At 38.6% G+C, this 19370-nt stretch overlaps 1 protein-coding gene across 2 annotated transcripts in view; it reads left to right on the forward strand.

The window, feature by feature from the left end:
- The window catches only part of ADAMTSL1 (ADAMTS like 1), a 470361-nt gene that overhangs the window by 187177 nt on the left and 263814 nt on the right, over window positions 1-19370 (forward strand). Inside the window, exons 8-10 of one of the 2 annotated variants that reach the window (XM_027105928.1) lie at window positions 1128-1239; window positions 5006-5144; window positions 18065-18115. In XM_027105928.1, coding sequence (XP_026961729.1) covers window positions 1128-1239; window positions 5006-5144; window positions 18065-18115 — 302 coding nt within the window. The remainder of the gene's footprint in view (window positions 1-1127; window positions 1240-5005; window positions 5145-18064; window positions 18116-19370) is intronic. The other variant, XM_027105929.1, reaches the window with a different exon arrangement.

Raw genomic sequence — 19370 nt, forward strand, 5'->3', positions numbered from 1 at the left:
AGTTTTTAAACTCAGTAGCAAAAAAAAAAAAAAAAAAAAAAAAAAGGCTATCTTTTTAAAAAAATCTGAAGCCCAAATCCATCAATTTCTTCTAGATAAAGGGGAGTTGGAACAGTGCTGAGGCTTGAAAACATTAACAAAGACTTAGGCCACATGACTCTGCTGACTGTTGCTTCTCTAATTGCTGTGATGGAGTTGGAGTTGTCCATGGAACTTCCTTTAGGATAATAAATAGCCCGAGCCTCGCCCTTGCCCAACTGTCTAAATGTTGTATGGCGTCATTCTGTCTTTGTAAAAGCAAGGCGTTGTTCCTGCTGGATACTTTTCCTTCTCTTTCAGGTTGAGTTTGTTTCCTCAATCTTGTACTTTTAAACTGTTAAAGAATTATTGCCTCACATTCCTCCCTTTTAAAAAACAAAGGAGCTATAATTTCCATAAACACATGTTTTATTTGAAGTAAGTGCTTTTATAATGTAAGTTGGTGTTTTTCAAAGTTTGATTTTTGGACTGGCTACATTTGAATTGCCTGGATCTCTGGGCTGGAACCCACGAATTTGCATTTTAGCGAGCTTCCCATTGGTAACTTTGCGCATTAAGATATGTGAATCACTAAATTGCCAGGAAACTCCAAGTATGTCTCTGAGTGGGAAGGGCTCCTTAATTCTTTAACTCTTTATTTCTCTTAACCAATGACAGTACCTTTAATTTTTTTGCAGCATATTGCATTTATAATTTTCTTAGAACAAGCTGTCTATTTCTGAACCTACATTGAAAAATCCATATAATTTTACCTGTCATACCAGAGAGGTTGGAAATAAAAGAGGGTGAGGGAATGGAATAAGTGGCTTGGGATACAGTCCTGCTAGCATCACAAGTTGAGACGTTGCCATTCCTTGTTCTGTGGCGACAGAACTGAGAAGGTGATGATAGTGATGGTTTGTGCCAGGACCGTTTGCTGGTTAGATGGTAAGATGGGTGATACTGCCATTGCCCCTTCTCTCCCAGTGCTGTCCTGGACACAGCCTGAGGCCATCATTACTACCACACGTCCTTGTCCAAGCTGCAAGGAGCCCAGAGGGCACCCCTCTGTCACATTAGTTCCTCTGCTTTGCCATTGTCTCCTGCAGATCCGCAACTCGGGGCCCGCAGACAGTACAGTCCAGTTCATCTTCTATCAGCCTATCATCCACCGATGGAGGGAGACGGATTTCTTTCCTTGCTCAGCAACCTGTGGAGGAGGTAATGGTGCTCACTTAGTCTAGGAGCTCTTGGCGTCTCTGAGGGAGGACTCAGCTGTGATAAAAATAGTCACTTCGGCATATGGAAGTGCTGGGTGCATCAGATTCTTTCTTCTCAGTGAGGCCAAATCCTGAAGCCTTCCTGTAAGGCAGATACCTCAGTGTAGATGCCCCAGGAACGTGCTCTGTCTGTAGAGCCCCATCAGAGGAAATGGTCTTTCCTCCTTTCCTTGATTCGTGGAAGTCCAGGACGAGCTGTGTCGTACCCAGGCAACAGCTTGGTCTAGAGGTGATTCTATTCATTTGAGAATAAACTACTCTGGTCGAATGAACTTATCTATTAAGAAATCAAGTGAAGAGTGTTTATCAGGCCTTCTACGTAGCATGATGTATCCAAGGAGAATCAGAGATTAATTAAACAGTTTATTACCAGAAAAAAAAATCACTGCACCATAGACTTAGGCTCCGTTATTTGTCAGCTCTACCCTGTCATCCATACAGTAAAAAGAATGCCACTTGACTTATTTATACATGAAAACACATCTCTCCTGAAAAGTCACCAGAGAAATTCCCATCTCTGCTCCATCGTGTCTGTAACATGAACAGCATTTTGTGTTACTAGAAAAGGTCCCCCGCACCTTTAATAATTACTACAATGGCTACAGAATAATTTCCATGAATTATTTTATAAGAATTTATTTAACCATATCCCTCTAGAAGATCATTCAGTTCATTTAAACTTCTCTATTATAATGTAATGAATAACTTAATACCTAAGTATTTTTCTCCTTTCAAATTATTTCCTTGGACTAAATTCACAAGAGTGAGTTGCAGAATTTTTGTGGCTATATTACCAAAATTCTTTCCAGAAGGGTAATAAGCAGTCTATGAATATTTTAGTCTCATTGCTAACTGAGCCAGTATTTGTGGACTATCACTTTTTTAAAAGTTTTGGTAATTTAATGGGTATAAATTTTATGTATATTCCTTTAAAAATGAGCATATGAAATAAATTGTAGCTGCAGCTTCATGGACGCCTGTTAATTGACTCACTTTAAGTAGCTAATCCACATAGGTATCACTATATTATTTTGATAAGAGAAAAGAAGGATATTACCTCAAAATGGAGACAAATGTTATCCATTAATTTTCATAAAGCAATAAGAATATATGATATAATTCATCTTCAGCTATGTTACGTGTGTCTGCATAATGTGAACAAACTGTTGAAAAGGAGGTTCTATAGAGCATTGTTCAATTTTACCTTAAAAGCACTTAGTCAAAAATAAGTGCTTTCACTTGGTTGTTACATAACGATTAATTCAACATTTTAAGCATTTCAGTAAAATAGTGTTTCCAGTTGCTCTATCTGTGCTGAATGGAAAATCACTTTGCTAAAAAATAAAGTGCCAATTACTTTGATATTTATGGGAATATGTTGTTTTGATACACCTATTAATGACTAACACAGGAAGCAGTTTTGAAAAAAGAAGTCTAAGGAAGTATTTTTTTTCTTTTCTTTTTAAATAAAAAACATGTTCTGTGAGAAGTAGCAATTCAGTAAGAGACCTGCTGCGTCAGTTTCACATAGAGCTGCTGTTGGCATATAATTTCAGTAACGTTGATAATGGCTTGCTATATAATAAGGCAATTAATGTTAGATTCATATACAAGCCAACCTCTTTGGGCTTTATTTTCCTCACATCTAAGTGAAGAATTAGAACCATCGGTAGTTCTCAAATGTGCTGAGCTATCAAACGCTTTCTTCAAAGGAAATCTTACTAGGGAGCCAGATAAAGGAACACTGTTCAGAGTGAAGACCTGAAAGATGTAGAAACCAGCCTTCCGCACGTTTCATGGACCACAGTTTGAAAATTGTTGAAGAAATGATCTTTAAATTCCTTTATATGTTTCTGGTTCCACATTCAACTAGCTGAGCATTTCGCTAAGTGTAAAGAATTGCTACTCCAAACACCCTGTGAAACTTTAGAAAACACAATTATCTGACCATTTGGGTCCTTTATTTCATTTGTGTTTTAAGTTTTCATTTCACACACACTGGAAGAGCTTCCCAGCCACATTTTTAGCTGACAAATTACAAGTTTTAAAACTCATAATCTCACATTTAGTGTTTACTTACTGCTTGTGCCCACATTTTACTACCTGATAAATTCTGTCCTTGAGTAGAAAGTATTTTCTGGAAATATATAAAATAATTAGCTTGTCATCAAATTATCTGCTTTAAGTATAATGCAATTGAAAAACAAAAGCATATTTACTTATGTAAAGTACCATTTTGCTTTTCTTATAAGACAAAAAATTAAATGGAACCTGTGTTCTTAGCCATTACTTTCCATGCTTTTCATCTTTACAGTAAAATTGTTAAAAGGTCTTTTTTTAGGTCTTTAGTGAGCAATTAATTTTTGTGGGTGGTCTGGCAACCACCACAGGAAAGCTGGTTTAGAAGCCTCAAGTCAGGAAAGCTGGTTTAGAAGCCTCCTTCTGATTTCCTAAAATCTTTTGCAGGACTTTTAACGACTCTAAATCTGACTTTCTAACACTTATTTAGCAATAACAATCTTCAACCACTGCCCATGGGGAATATATTTTGGAGTTGATTAGGGTTAGAATGATACAAAAGGCCTAATTTTTAAAAAAATCCTCTATATACATTTATTTTTCACCCCAAGAATCTAAGTCCTCATCACCATCCCACCAGAAATCCACAGGACAAGAAAGAGGTAGGTAGGAAAGGTAAAACATACTATGAGTAGAATTAAGTATTACTGAGCAACACTATTTTTAAATAAATAAAGAGGATTCTCTAAAGAGTGGAAATTTGTGCATGGAAATCAAGAAATATTGGCTAGAGGGCTTCCCTGGTGGCGCAGTGGTTGAGAGTCCGCCTGCCAATGCAGGGGAAACGGGTTCGAGCCCCGGTCCGGGAAGATCCCGCATGCCGCGAAGCGGCTGGGCCCGTGAGCCATGGCCGCTGAGCCTGCGCGTCCAGAGCCTGTGCTCTGCAACGGGAGAGGCCACAACAGTGAGAGGCCCGCGTACCACACACACACACAAAAAAAAGAAATATTGGCTAGAGAATTAAAGAGAAATGGTAGAGGACTTTGAAACAAAAATTGAACAGTACGAGGTATTTTCTTAGTTGTGTAGGGAAACTTGAGATTTATGATGGTCTTAGTCATCCGTTTACTCAGCTTAACCCATTCAGGTTGAATTTAGGCAAAGAAGAAAAAAAAAGTTTCCAGGCAGCTAGCAGTACCCAATCCTATGTCATGTCCCATGGTCACCCGCTGACCAAGAGGAGTGGTGTTGGGGGTTATTTTTTTTAATTTGGGAGTTTATTCTCCCTGAGGCCCCAGGTACGAGGGAGGCAATTTTGCATCCTTGCATGAGATGGTTAGTAAATAAACACTGATGACCTTTTTTGGATACAGAATTCTGTGTTAGACTGTTAGATTATACAAAAGAAATTAATAAGAATAGTACTTACAACAGTCTTATAATCTAGCTATGCGCTTACGTAGTTCAAGCCCTATGGTATAATTTAATTATTAAAATTCAAGTGGAAAAACACAGTTTTTGAGGCCTGCAAAAATTAACAAGCCTTCCATTTATCCGTCTTTGGTCCTGGAAATGACTGGAGCGTTGGGGAAGAATTTTCTGGCCATATGAGATGGCCAGAAAAGCCTAAGGGAACATATTGCATTGATGTGTGCATTGAAATTTGCCTGAATGGTTTGATACCGCAGGTTACCAGCTGACATCGGCTGAGTGTTACGATCTTCGGAGTAACCGAGTGGTTGCTGACCAATACTGTCACTATTACCCCGAGAACATCAAACCCAAGCCCAAGCTTCAGGAGTGCAACCTGGATCCTTGTCCAGCCAGGTCAGTCACGTTTACCAGTTTATTTACCATAAACATAAATCAAGTTCAAATAAGCTTCTTAAAAGCTGGTTCATTAAAAATAAAATGAAATTAAAAATAAATAAGTGCTGCCGTCCAGTGTCCGTTCCTAGTCACGTGTTATTAGAACCCATGCCCCTTACTCTTGCTACTGTAAGATGCCATCTCAGGGTCTATAGGTTTTCCATTGGTAAAGCTACAGGTAAAGCACTCTGCAGAGTCATTTTCTCTTCTGATTTTGTTTCACTCTGGTTACTTGTTTCTGACCTTAACAAACGTGATGGTACAATGTTCTCAGGATTCTTTGCATTTTCACCCTGTCACCTGATCAGTGAGATGATCAGAGCCGACCATATTTCAGGGTCACAGCTGACCCATTTTAGCCTATGGTGGGCCACACCGATTAACCAGAATCAAAACCAGCCTTAGAACAGTTCTTCCACATTTAAATAAACTCAGCCTTTGTTGAAGAGAAAGCAGGACTTATTTCTAACAGTCAGATTCTTTTTTAAAGGTCTTTTTAATTAGGAGCCTTAAAGAGACACTTGACACTTTCACCTAGGTTTGCTTTGGGGAAACCATAATTGACCCTCAGTTATTTGCAGGATCAAGAATCAGACTGATGAATGAAATATCTCAGATGATGAGTAGTCATAGAAGTGCAGGTCAAGAATCTTTTCATGGGTGTAATATTTGCCTTTTTAGTTGCAACACTACCTGGTAATTTTATTAACTTGGCTTATTCATCCTCAACACGTGAGAGAGGATATATGAAAACTTATCCTACAAAACTCATCATGAAGACCAAAAGATAGAGAATCCTTTCCAGGACCCTTGGATTTCTGAGAAACATCTCAATGGTATTTTTTAAATCATAGTTTATTAACTATATATTCATAAAACAAAACTTTGAATAGGTAAAATACTACATGAGCCACGTGGCTGAAACTCACTCTATTTTTGAATTGTAGGCAATGCAGTTTTAGTTTTTGTTTTCTGCTGTTACCTTTTTAAAGTGTATTTTCTTGTACTCTTTCTGCCTCACATTCAGGAATTCTAAGTTCTACAGGTGACGTGAAATTGCTATTATTAACTTACTCATAGGCACCACATTACCTAGCTGATAAAAGTGAACTCAGAATAACAGGTTTTCATTCCAGAAACAGACGAGTAGATATTTTATAAATATATAATTCAGGTGAAGTTTAATTTTGCTTCATATTACACCAGAAAACTATGTATTAAAGATTGGATACGGTATAAAACCAAATGAGGTGTTAAAATTTTGCTTGGACCTCTTTATTTTGGAAATATTAAGGGTATGAGGTATTTTTAGCCAAGATAATTCTAACTCATGCAATTCAACCCTAGTTTAAAATTATTTTACTTATTATACGTCTTTATCCATACCTATGCCAGGAAGACCAGTGCATAAAAAGCATAATTATCCCAATTCAAACAGGTTGACTCAGCCATAGAGCAACTTTGAAGGCCTTATACACAGTCCTATGAAAATTTATGTGTGTATTTCTAGGAGAAATGACGAATTCACTTCCCACAACTGCCTAAAGCTTTTCCCTCACTCAGAAAAAACTTCAGTGAAGAGATGGCCATGAAAAACAGTTGTGAAGTGAAAGCATTTTGTTAACACTTTTAAGAAATACGTTTCTAATCAGTAAATAATTTACTCATTTTTTTTCCTGGCTTCTGATTTTCACCTATCTTTTCTGTTGGAATAATATTTTTGGCCTATTTCTTATTATTCAAAAGCAAAAGGCCATCCTACATGAAAGAAGTTTGTGAAATGTATCTTTTTTCTATGTCTATGTTATTTTAAAACATCTAATACAGCACATGTATAAATGTTGGGACAGGTGCCTATTAAAAAAGAGAGAGAGAAAAGGAGACAAAAAATAAGTTAGAAGCAAATGTCAGGAAGCTGCTTTTTTATTACAGAGGTAATTAAAGAAAGCTGTAAAAATTAAGAGCAGTAGAAGAGGTTTAAGAGGAAACTGCTTTAGGAAATGTAGATATGCTAGTCTGAGGCTAAGATACTTCAGGATTGCTGTGAAATTCACTGAACTCATTTGCATATCCAGGATCAAAGCAACCTTCCTGAGTTCCTAGAGAAAATAAGAAGTCATAGTCTGAGAAAAGGAGATGAAGAGACTCGATAAAATAGGTCTGCCCTCTCGTCAGACACAGCAGAATCAAACCCCCAAGGAACTGTTTTCTAACTACAGATTTAACTGTCTAATAGTAAAATCAAGAGTGACATGGTGACATTAAACAACACCTTTGCACCCAAACCTAGAAGCCCCTAAAAGGGAAGACACAAGAGGTATTGTTTAGAACAAAGTCACATATTTTGGAATTTCAAAAGAAATTTATTTTATGTAGCCATTGAGATAGTTCTTCACTTTTCCTGTATTAGACTATGGTTTTGGGCCGATGATTTGAAAGCAAAATGCCATTTAGATAGCCATGTTCATTCCCTGTCGAGATTGTGAAGTACCATGGACAGCAAAAAAGGCACTAAATAAGTCTGTATCCCTGGGTTTATTATTTTACCCTTCTGGGCCTTAGTTTTCTCACCCACTAGTGGAAGTGAGAGGGTTATTTGTTGCATTGAATTAGTGGTTTTCCAACTGTGCCTATAGAAGTTGTTGTTCCATGGAGTTGCTTCATTAAATTTCAATTTATATATTTTGAAGTATCTTTAAACAATAACTCACAAAAAGTATACTCAAACATAAACGAATTGTTAACTTGTTCAAGCTACGCTAAAATTAAAAATTGTTGTAACAATAGTAAAATTATTTCACTACCAAAGGAAATACTTTTTGCCCTCATTGTTAAGTTCCGTGATTATGTCTGTTTAATTAAAAAATAAATATCTGAAGATTGTAAGGTGAGCTATAAAAATTGTCACCATTAGCAACTACTTCTCTGAGATAAGAATTTTCTCATTACCACACACCTAAAACCAAAACAAATCAGAAATAAACTGGATGTGATAGCCGTTAGCCATAATCCTTGATACCCAATTTTTCTGTTTACCAAAATAGCCTCACTGTTCTCATTAATTTGCTTTATAATAATTTGAACTAATGAATGACATCACTTACTCATTTCACTCACCAACAGCATCTATAGGTTTCCATGGTTGTGGCTGGATTCATCTAGTGGTTCTTGGGACTAAAGAGATTGTTGACATCTAGCCTATTCTTTCCAAAATAATTTTCATGTTTTCATGGCTTTTTTCTGATTCTTCATGCTAACTCAGAAATGTTGGTAAGTTAAAAGACTATAATGAAAATGATAAAATTCCCTAAAAATCTCCAGTGCCCACAGATTATCGCTATTAATGCTTTTGCTATATCTCTTTCCAGTTTTGTCTATAGCTCATACATAGGTAAAATCATTCTTATATAATAGACGTGTGGAATTCAATGACTTAGCATTCTTGTTTTCCACTATTCTAAAGCAAGCCTGAAATGAATATCCATGACATGTAGTAACTTGACATTTCCTGAGACAGGAATTTGAGTTCCTTTCACTACAAGACCAACAAGCGAGCTTACCTGGTGGCCAGATGTTCCATCCCAAGAAAGCTGTATTGCTCTCTACTGATGTCATTTATGCAGTTATTTTTATGACATGACAAAATTCTTTGTTTCCAGGCCAAAAGCGGTCTCAGAAAAGAAGCTAAAACAATGCTTATAATGGGACAGAAGAGAAAGTGAAGTTTAAAATTTAATAACTTTTAGCTAAAATTGAGAATATTTCTCACAGGTGCCTCAGAGCTATGTTATCACTAGTCCCATCACACACCCTATACAGAGTATAGTATATGTTCTGGTGGTGGTCCCAACTTGGGCACACCCAGAAGTCCGGAGGCATGGCCCTTCTGGATATCAGAGATCTGGACATGTTTAACATGTTTTCTACTTCATTGATTTAACACTATAGTAGCTAAGACACTTGGAATCTTATCAAATGTAAAATCCTCCTCGTGCCTGCCATGCTATAATCATAGCTTCTGTTTTACACGAGGGGGAATTATTTTTTTAACACAGTACCTGGTGATTTGTGCAATGGTTTGTGTCATCATTGCTTCTTGGATGAAGGGTAAAGTCTATCATGTGGCCAGAAAGCCTCCAAATGTATACCTGTGGTCCAGCAACAACTAAAAAGGCATAGTTTTAGTTCAGCTAATAAGCACCTTATGTTTTCAGAGTGTCTTTCAATGTAAAAAAGGCTACATTTGGCCTTACGTAACTCAGTCTAGGAGACTGGTAAGACTGTTAAGGCTGTCTGGGGGGAATTGTGCAAGACATTATTTGTGAGAAGATCAGAGAACCACCTTTTCAGGTTATTTTTGGTTTGTTTTGGGGGGGGGGGGTTTGGCACAGACCTCTGCTTTTCTCTCCAAGGCAGTAATGAAGGGGGCTTAAATTGGCAAAGGTTGGAGAAGCAAAAAAAGCTCTCACTCATCACACTAGCATGGTCACAATCATTAGCAAACAAATCTGTTTTTTGCTGAAACTACATACAGATTCCCCCTTCCCTCAAGGAATTCAGAGCAGCAGTCCTAAGCAAATGCCCAAACTTGTATGCCCCACGTGGCAGTTCTTTTGAGTTCAGGTGGACTTATTTTGTCCAGCACCATTTAATTTGACAGCAAATTGCATAAGTCATCCCTGGCCATGGGACCGAAGTGTGAACAAAATCTCAGAACTGAATCCTAATGCAACTGGAATCCTAATGCAAGAGAAATAATCTCCACCGTGAGCGACAGCATGTACAGTGGACCTATAAAGCCCAGTCACGCTAACTTGGTGACCAGCTAGTCCAGTGGTGATGCAGTGATTATCACTATACCATGGTGATTTAGGAGGGGAGCTTTGGAACAACATAGCCTGGCTTGGGATCCTGGCTCTGTCACTTACTGGTTTGGGTAGCCTTCGGCAAATTGCTTGTTCTCACTAAGCCTCAGTTTTGTCATCCTCCAAAGTAAGGATAATAGCTACTTACTTCGTAGAGCTGTCATGAGGAATAAAGGGTGTAATACATTTAAAGAGCTTAGCAGCGTGCCTGACACACGATAAGCACTCAATAAATGTGAGTGGCTGCAGCTGTTATGACTAAGATCACCGTTACGATAATGTTGATGTGACTTCAGAGAAACTCCTAGACTCTCCAGAAATCAGCTATCTCCTCCATGAAAGGACTTGGAACTCTAAAATTTCATATGGGTCTTCTAGAGAGGTAGCTCTCTATTTGCTGTTTTCACAACAGGAAACATAAATTCCTAGGAAATTCCTTCAGGAAAGCAAATCACGTTTATCAGATTTTTATAAAATCATGATCGTGAAAAATTAAGATAATTAGCAACTTGTAAAATCCCCACTTAACCAGCTATGAGACACTGCCATTCAATCTGCATGGGGTTTATGCCATGTCCATCTCCAAAAAAGGAGAACTCAATGTAAGGGCTAGAACATGGTTTTCTCAGTTGGGAGTTAAAGTATAATGAAATGTTTTCCTAGTCACGAAGCTCTGTTTGTTTTATAAAAGTAGGTAAATTACTTAGAAAAGTAACAACTTCCTTCTTTTTGCTCAACCTCATTTAAATATACTACTTTAAGTAGCTAATGAATAAGTGACAAAAAATACCATCGTAAAATCCCATTTGCACTTCCATGCATTTATGATGAGATGAATAAAGCAGCGTTCTGACGCTTTTTAGAATGCATGGTCGTACCCTTCCCAAGTTTATAGACCTACCACACAGTATCAGACAGTCAGCTCTAACTCAGTTATGGGACAATTCTGTTCTTCCACCAAGCCAGTTCATCACTAATAATAATGATCACTTCATATATTACATTTTAAAGTTTTTAAAAGTGTAAATATAGGCACTCTTTTAATTAACTTGTGAGTTAATAGGACAGATATTATCATCATCCTCATTATTTACTTCAATTTTTCAGTTTGACTTTACCAGCTAAGTAGCTTCTTTACTTAATTTCTCTAGGCCTTAGTCTTGCCGTCTGTCCAATGAGTATAGTATTCCTGTCAGACAGGAACTATAGAGAGTACATGAGATGGTGCACGTAAAGCTCTCAGCAAGATGCCAAGCGCTCGATGCAAGTCAGCTATCGTTATTGAGAACCAACCCTATAACATGACTGGCCCAATGTTACTGCTGTTTGAAGTTTCTACAGTGCTTTCACATCTGTTATCTCAATCCAGTTTTACCTTCCCCAGGAGGTTAGCAAGACAGGGCTTATCATCTATATTTACAGATGAAAATACTGAAGCCCAGAGGAGTTACTCGATCTGCACCAAGTCAGGGCAGGCAGGAGCTGGGTCATGGACCTAAGTGCCTCCGCTTCCAGAGCAGCTCCTATGCTACATAAACTCAGGTCACCTGCCCCCGTGTCATCATATCCTACAGGTACCCTTGTTCTGCATGATGCCTGCAGCAACCTGTGCGATCTGGTTTAAACCCACCATACACCTCCACAGCCAGCACAGAACTGCCAACCATATCAATGCAAAGTTTGGTGCCCTGGATCTCTGAATTGACCACAGACCTGGGTTAAGCACGCCTTTTTCATGTAAACGTAAATACTGATGTTTACTCAAATCAAACAATGACCAAATCACTTGGAACAGTACAGGAAAACCTAACCAAAGCCCAAGGAAATATTAGTCCCATTTACTTAAAAGCAGTTCAGAAATTGCATTCATTAATATCAGAAATGTTTAACCACAGAAATACAGATATAAGGAAATTATGATATTTTGGATCAAATGATCAAAAACTCTCCAGTAGTTGGTTTTATAGCAGAAAATGAATATGTATCTTTAAAATGTTTTCAAATCCTAGACAATGAAGCCGGGTTTTTTTTGGTCTGATTTCTGAAAGATAAATGAATGTTGCCTAGCAGCTACTATGTTTTAAAAAAAATTGTAACCTATTTACAGAATATTTCCTCATTTGCTGGATGTCCAACTTGCCTCTTTAAATGATAGGGAAACCTACGGTGTTTTGTAAAGTCATCAAGTTTTAAAATAGGAGAGCTTTTGAGATGATTACCTAGTTCAGTGGTTTTCAATCTGTATTCCACAGAACTCTGAGTTCTGCCCTTAGCAGCCACTAGGAAGGGGACAGATAAGGTAGAGCTCCATGAGATGGGTTTCCAGGCACCCATTCTTACTTCATCTTAAAACTCCTGATTTCATCCAATACTTAGATTTTGCAGAAGACCAACACAGAGGTCCAAATGCAATGCACTCAAGGTCACAGAGAAAGAGAGTTGGCAGAGAGGAGAACAGTCCTTCCATCTCCCAAGTCCTCAGGGGGTCCTTGTCCTCATTATGCTGTAATCCTTTGTGCTCTGCCACTCATGAAAAAGCATGGCTTCCCTGGTGGCGCAGTGGTTGAGAGTCCGCCTGCCGATGCAGGGGACATGAGTTCGTGCCCCGGTCCGGGAAGGGCTCACGTCTCTGCCAACTTTTTATTACTTCTCTCCTCCCCCATTCTGAACAGTTGCTTGGGAAGAGATTGGTTTCTATTGGCCTGGAGTTGTTGAGAAAAGATGAATCACTCTCTTCTGTGCCAGAAATGCCCCCACCACCCACAATTTCATTCGTTTTTTTATTGAGTACCAATCTCATGCCAAGCTCTGTGCTTGGTACCATGGCAAAGGCAAAGTAAAGCCAACGAGAGTCTGGACCACAACACTGCCCGAGGGAAGTTGAATTGTGCAGTTACAAAGCAGCATGATACCTGAAAAGACACATGGGACAGACAGGGAAGAGAAGATTTTTTTAAAAACTGTCATGGCTGTTTCTGGGAGATGCCCAGTGGAAGAGATGTAGAGCTTAGCCAAGCAGCTTAGAAGCACAGTTGCCATTAAGCTGTCCGTTCTCTGCCCCAGGTCACCCAATCACCTCTGCTTGTCAGAGCAGCCAAACTACCCTCTAAAACAGCCTGCCCCTCATACAGATGGTGGAGCTAGCAAAGGGCAAGGAGTGGGACTAAAGATGTGCACCGCGAGTGGCAGTTTGGGAGTTTTTTTAACCTTGTTCTTGTTTGTTTGCTCGCTTTCGTTCTGGATGGTAGCTTTGCTTTTGTGTCTGCACATCAATGGCATGATTTCGTTGACTCATTATTTATGAATTGCCTCTGTGCAGGGCACTGTGTTAAAAGATATAGTAAAGAACCAATACGGATTTTGTCCCATATTGTTAAACTAAAGAAAATGTATACATAGTTAAAAGATAGTATACAGTTAAAAGTGATGAGGGGAGTTAGTGCTATGGGTATTTGGAAGAGGAAGAGAGAAGTGTCTGGCTACATGCTGAGAGGGAAAATAAGGACAGGCTGTACAAGAGGTAGCACTTGATGAAGAAATTTCACTGGGTGTTATGGGCTGCATTGGGAAGTAAAGTATCTGTTGCTATGACAGCAGTGAGCAGGCTGGATTGGAGGAGACAATGCCTGAAGGCAGGGAAATCTGTTAGGAGACATGCGAAAGGGCCTAAATTCATGTCACAGAGTTGTATTTGGCAGACATCACTACTGGAAGACCTCCGTGTCTGTAGGGAATACAGGAAAGAGAAGAGCAAGGATGCCCCGCGGTATCCAGCCTGGGTGGATGGGAGGATGGCAGTGCTCTGAACAGTAACAGTGATCACAGGAGAAGAAGCAGGTTGTAGGGGAAGATAATGAATTGTCTGGACCCACTGAGCTTGACATACTGAGAGTACGTCCAGCCATCAGGACGTTAGAAATGAGGTTCTGCAGCTCTGGAGAAGAGGCAAGAGGTGAGAGATGCACTGGAAGGGACCGTTGAAGCCATGAAAGTGACCCCTTATGATTCGTTTCTATTGTAAGAAGAACCCAGAACCTCGCAAATTAGGTGCTTATGAAGTTAGTTACATTAAGACTTTTCTTGGAAAGAGAGATATGTCACAAGATGTAAATTTCACACCTGAGTAGTGTGAGCCTGAAGAGGGCTTGATTTTTAAAGTCAGGGATATTGTTCTATAATAGCTTCTGACATGATTTCAGTACAAAGACTCAGTCATCTTTAAGTGACACATGGGAATTGAAGGGATAGCCTCATTTCATCCATTTATATTGTGTTTCCAAATGTTTCTGTCTTTTGCTTTCTCAGACTTGAATTTTGTTTTAGTTAAAAGTTCTAATTCCTGAAAACAGAGAAATATAAAAAGAAGAAAGCAAAAAAAACCCCAAAAAACATCCATAATACAAACACCAGGAATTAACAACTGTTTTGGGTCCTTTTCTAATATATTTATGTGTACACACACACACATGTATACACACACACACACATATGTATACACATACAGACACATATATAGGCTTTACAAAAATGATTGTATAGGTGGTATATGAACACATAAGTTTTCTTAGTATTGTGGATTACATTGTCCATTCTATTTTGTATTGGATTTTTTCAGTTGACATTACATTTGAACATTTTCCATGTCATTAAATAGTTCAAAAGACTTCATGTTCATATGCTGCATAATATTTTGTTCCATGAGTTTGTCATAACATGGAAGCATTCTCCTGTCATTGGACAGTTCAGCAAGGTGTGGAGGATGATGTGCAATGTCTTTCTTCTACTTATATCACATGAGTCCAGAGTGACCCTTTCTTCATCCTCATCTTCTTCCCACCATGACCCTTGATTTGAAAGACTTCAGATGGAATCAAGTCATTGCCCAGTGTAGGAAGTGCATGAGCAGTCAGAATAGTGAAAGCAACGGAGAATGAGTAGTTTTACCCCCAAACCAACTGTTTATTACATTTCCCTTTGCGATCATTTTAAAAATTATTTTTGCCTCCTTCCCCACTGCATGTATGTTCAGACACGTCTGAATGCATACATAAACATGTATGCACACACGTACACATAAAAATGAAGACCTAAACATGGAAAGAATTTCTTCAAGTCCCTAAATGGCATCCTTTTCCATCATTCTTCAATAGATAAATTTTGCCTAAGAAAAAGATTAAGTGCCTTAAAAGGAAGCAATGGAGAGTTAAGTTTAGGCAGTGTTGCCTGCCCCTCTGTGACAATGTGGTGAAAGGCCAGGGCCATGGCATGAACCCCAAGAGAGAGCAGAGCCCATGCACATGAATATGCATTAACAGGACTGGACAGAGCACCATTGTTTTGATATCTTTCTGTTTTCACAGGTGCCATAGAGTCATTTTATGAGTCTTCACCATGACCTATGCCACAGAAAGACAAATATAGCTATAGTTTTGCTGAATCCAGGTTTAAAGCTCCTCGTTCAAACAAAAACATGATTTCTAAATCAGTCCAATGCAAAGCCCAACATCTTGAATTCTGTAACTCCGTCTTTCATTCCCCTTCTTTTCTTCTAGCCTGTCTCCTTCAATATTACTGCCTCCATTTTAAACATCATCAGCTGATAAATCAGTTGGCAGAGATCTGTAACGGTTCGTTCGCCTATTGAGAATGACAAATCATAGACATAAATTTTTTCAGGAGCAGAGACAGCGATACGCATTTCTGCATTTAGGTCTGGATGTAGGCATGAGTCAAGATGCTAGGGTTAGCTAAAATACAACTGCAAAGTCAGTTGTCTATGTTCCTTAATTAACTACCAAAGTTATTAGAAGAACTTTGGAAGGTTGGAATTCTATCAAATACAGTTCTTTTAGCAAGAAATTTTCCTTAATTACTAGGCAGAAGAATTATTGGAAGGAGATCCCATGATTCTAACCAAAGACAGGATTAACTTTTCACATCCAATTTCTTGTCAAAAGAAGGCAGAAAAGAATAGGAAGTTTCTCTGTCTTGGAAAACAGGGAGAAAAGTTTAATGCTAATATTCATCCCATTCTTGTGTTTGTTAGAGCTATGGGATTTTGAACTTCCTCGAAAGGCAGCATCCGTTTTCATGAGCATCGTTACTGAAGAGTAATGCACATACACACACCATGAAAGTTTAGTTATATAAATGAATACCTTTAGTCACACAAATAAATGAAGAAAATTTAGTCATGTAAGATAGATAAGCAAATGACTACTCCAGTGTTCGTACCTCTTGGGAAGAGAAATCTGTATTCAAAGATTTGTTTCTCGTTTTCTTTCAAATTTAATTTCTCTCATTTCTCCCTTACCTTTCAGTAATTTCTTCAGGAACTACCCTTTTTATTACTCCCTCTTTCCTCCTTACCGGGCATTAAGTCCAGCCAGTGCTATTTTTTATCTTTCTGTTCTACAGTATACCTTGCTCATTCTACCCAAAAGCTTAGGTTTACTAGCCATATAAAAAGAACGTACTGGGCTTCCCTGGTGGCGCAGTGGTTGAGAGTCCGCCTGCCGATGCAGGTGACACGGGTTCGTGCCCCGGTCCGGGAAGATCCCGCATGCCGCGGAGCGGCTGGGCCCGTGAGCCATGGCCGCTGTGCCTGCACGTCCGGAGCCTGTGCTCCGCAGTGGGAGAGGCCACAACAGTGAGAGGCCCACATACGGCAAAAAAAAAACAAAAAAACGTACTGTATCATCCTATGTCAGAGGATGGGATCAAAGTGAGTCTTAATGTATTTATTTAAATATAAATACAAACATGTATATTGAATACGGATATTCATCCCAGAATATCCCGGAATACATGAGTTCCATTCATCCTAGAATAGAATACATGAGTTCCTTCAATATTCAAAAGAAGGACTTGCTATCGTTCGTCAGTGGTAAAATAAGTGTCTTCTGCTCATGACCTACCGTGCCTTGCTGCGGCAAATACATGACATCTGTGAACTGAGCTCTCTCTGTCTCTCACTCTTGAGGGAGAGTCTGTTGTATTAGCCCTTTTATCCGAGATTCATGAGTCATAAATCTCCCACAAACAAGGGGACTCAGCAAGAAGAAAGTCTTGCCAATTGGAGGCTTTCCTTGACATCAGTGAGGTAGTTAGTGTACTTTATTGGCGTCCTAAAGGCCTCTGGGGACCCCCACACAGCCTATAATATCATTTCTTGTGAATCCATTAGCCATACAGCCTAAAATGTCATTTCTTATGGCTCCTTTAGTCTTTATCTCTAAATCTCACGGGTTTCCCAGAGCACCAGGTATACTAACAACAGTCAGAACAATCACAACCACCACCATAATAGCAGTTAACGCCATATCACGTTTTATAGACCACAAAAAAAGATCTTTCATCTTTATTATCACATTTTAACTGCCCTACCTTTATTTTAGTAGGGAATGCGCTTTTGTTGATCGTTGCCTACTATATTCGCTGGTTCCCCTTCCCTTTATAAAATAACCAAGCGGCTGCTTTCCAGATTTTACTAAAATCCTCGGATTTGCCAAGGGTGCATTACCTATTTGCTAACGCATGCTACATAGTGTTGTCAGGTCCCAGGTACCTACTCTGATACGTAGCTCTCTCGTTCATCAGAAGTGAGACCGTAACTGTAAAACTGCTTGGTGAGCATCTGGAAGTAACATTAATAATGATGATAATAATGACCTCATAGGATGTATAATTGGGGGGATTAAAGAACATTTACAAGCTTATTGTGTCATAGTTAATGATGAGGTGCCCAGTCTTCTTACTACCACCCTTTCCACTGGTATTTCCTGCCTGGATCAGAGAACTAATTATAGTCAACGGTGCCCTTTCAAAGAACTTGCCCCATCCTCAAACAGATGCTAGCATAAAGATTTTGAACTGTTTTAGTGTTGTTTTTTAGAGACAATTTATTAATGTTACTTTGCATTTGTCTAAAGAAATTGTATAATGTAATCATTTAGTGTTTATTTTATTGTGTGTACCTTCTACTCAGAGGGTTGGCATTATTGTTCCTAACAGTGACGGATACAAGCAGATCATGCCTTATGACCTCTACCATCCCCTTCCTCGGTACGTAAATCAATCATCCTGATGCTAGAATTAGTAAATTAGTCTTCTGCTTCTTTTATACATATATATATATTATAGATTTTGTGTTTCTCTGTAAAAATAAGATGGTAGATAGTATGTTTTGCAATCCATCCTGAGCTCTGCTTTTGAAAAACACTGGTCTGCTCAGACTGTAAGCTTGTCATTCAAAAACCATTTTAAGATACGATCAGATTACATTGCAGTGGACACAGTAATTCACTATGATTAGATACAGTGTATGGGTTTATGTTATGTCTTTCTTTCACTCCCTTTGTCCTTTTTTATGTTTCCTCTGCAATAGGACCCTAGTCATTAAAGCACTGTTGCTAACTGTTAAACAAACACTGCCTGAATTATTATCCCAATACCACAAATGTGGAATTCCAGATGTGGTATTACTCTGCATAGGGGTTTTGAATATCCTTTTTTTGTTCCAAAGAAATTATAATTAAATACAAAAAGGCAGTTTTTTCATATCCTTATGGTTCAGAACATTTGGTGTGGAGGGGAGGTTTTTCTTGTGTTTTTCTCCCAAAACATAAAATTCCATGCACTATGCTGCTTTTTTAAAGTACGGTATTTTTTAAAACTAGAAAAAGTCATTAAAGTGATTGAGGAACTTTTAAAAGAACTTGTTCTCTTTATTAATATATTCATAAGAAAACTGGAGAAGCTGAAAAATACTCTAGCTACTGAGTGTATCGCCTGCCACATTGGAAAGAGCTCCCCAGAGAGCAGAAGTTAGATTTGGGTGTGAAGCCACCACTGTGCTAAGCAAGACCTTTGCTCTATTCTCTTTGCTCATTTGGACTTCAGGGAGCCAGCTGCTGTTTAGAACCCAAGGTTTAAATCAGATCACAAATAATTGGAAATAATCCACGGTGGTTTGTGCAATTCCAAACTAAACAAAGCCCAGAAAATAATTTTATTCTGAACTGTAAAATAAAGCAAAGTTTGATTGAAAATCTTCAAACACTTAATGAATTGAAACGCAAAAAGAGGACCTCCCCAGTCTTTTAGTCCAGCTCCCCAGATGCTTCATTCTCCCACTCTTCCCCAGTAATCGCACCCATTCACCACACATACGTGAACACATGTATTTACACAAATATGCATATATGTGTATTTACTACAGATGTATTCTGACGTATTTTATACACACACACGCACACGCACACACACGCACACGCACATGTATAAACCAATACGAGTTGTCATCCAGCCTCTACTTAAA

Source organism: Aethalodelphis obliquidens, unplaced genomic scaffold (assembly GCF_003676395.1).
Source record: "Aethalodelphis obliquidens isolate GAN/ISIS:26980383/991018 unplaced genomic scaffold, ASM367639v1 scaffold7, whole genome shotgun sequence".
NCBI lineage: Eukaryota > Metazoa > Chordata > Mammalia > Artiodactyla > Delphinidae > Aethalodelphis > Aethalodelphis obliquidens.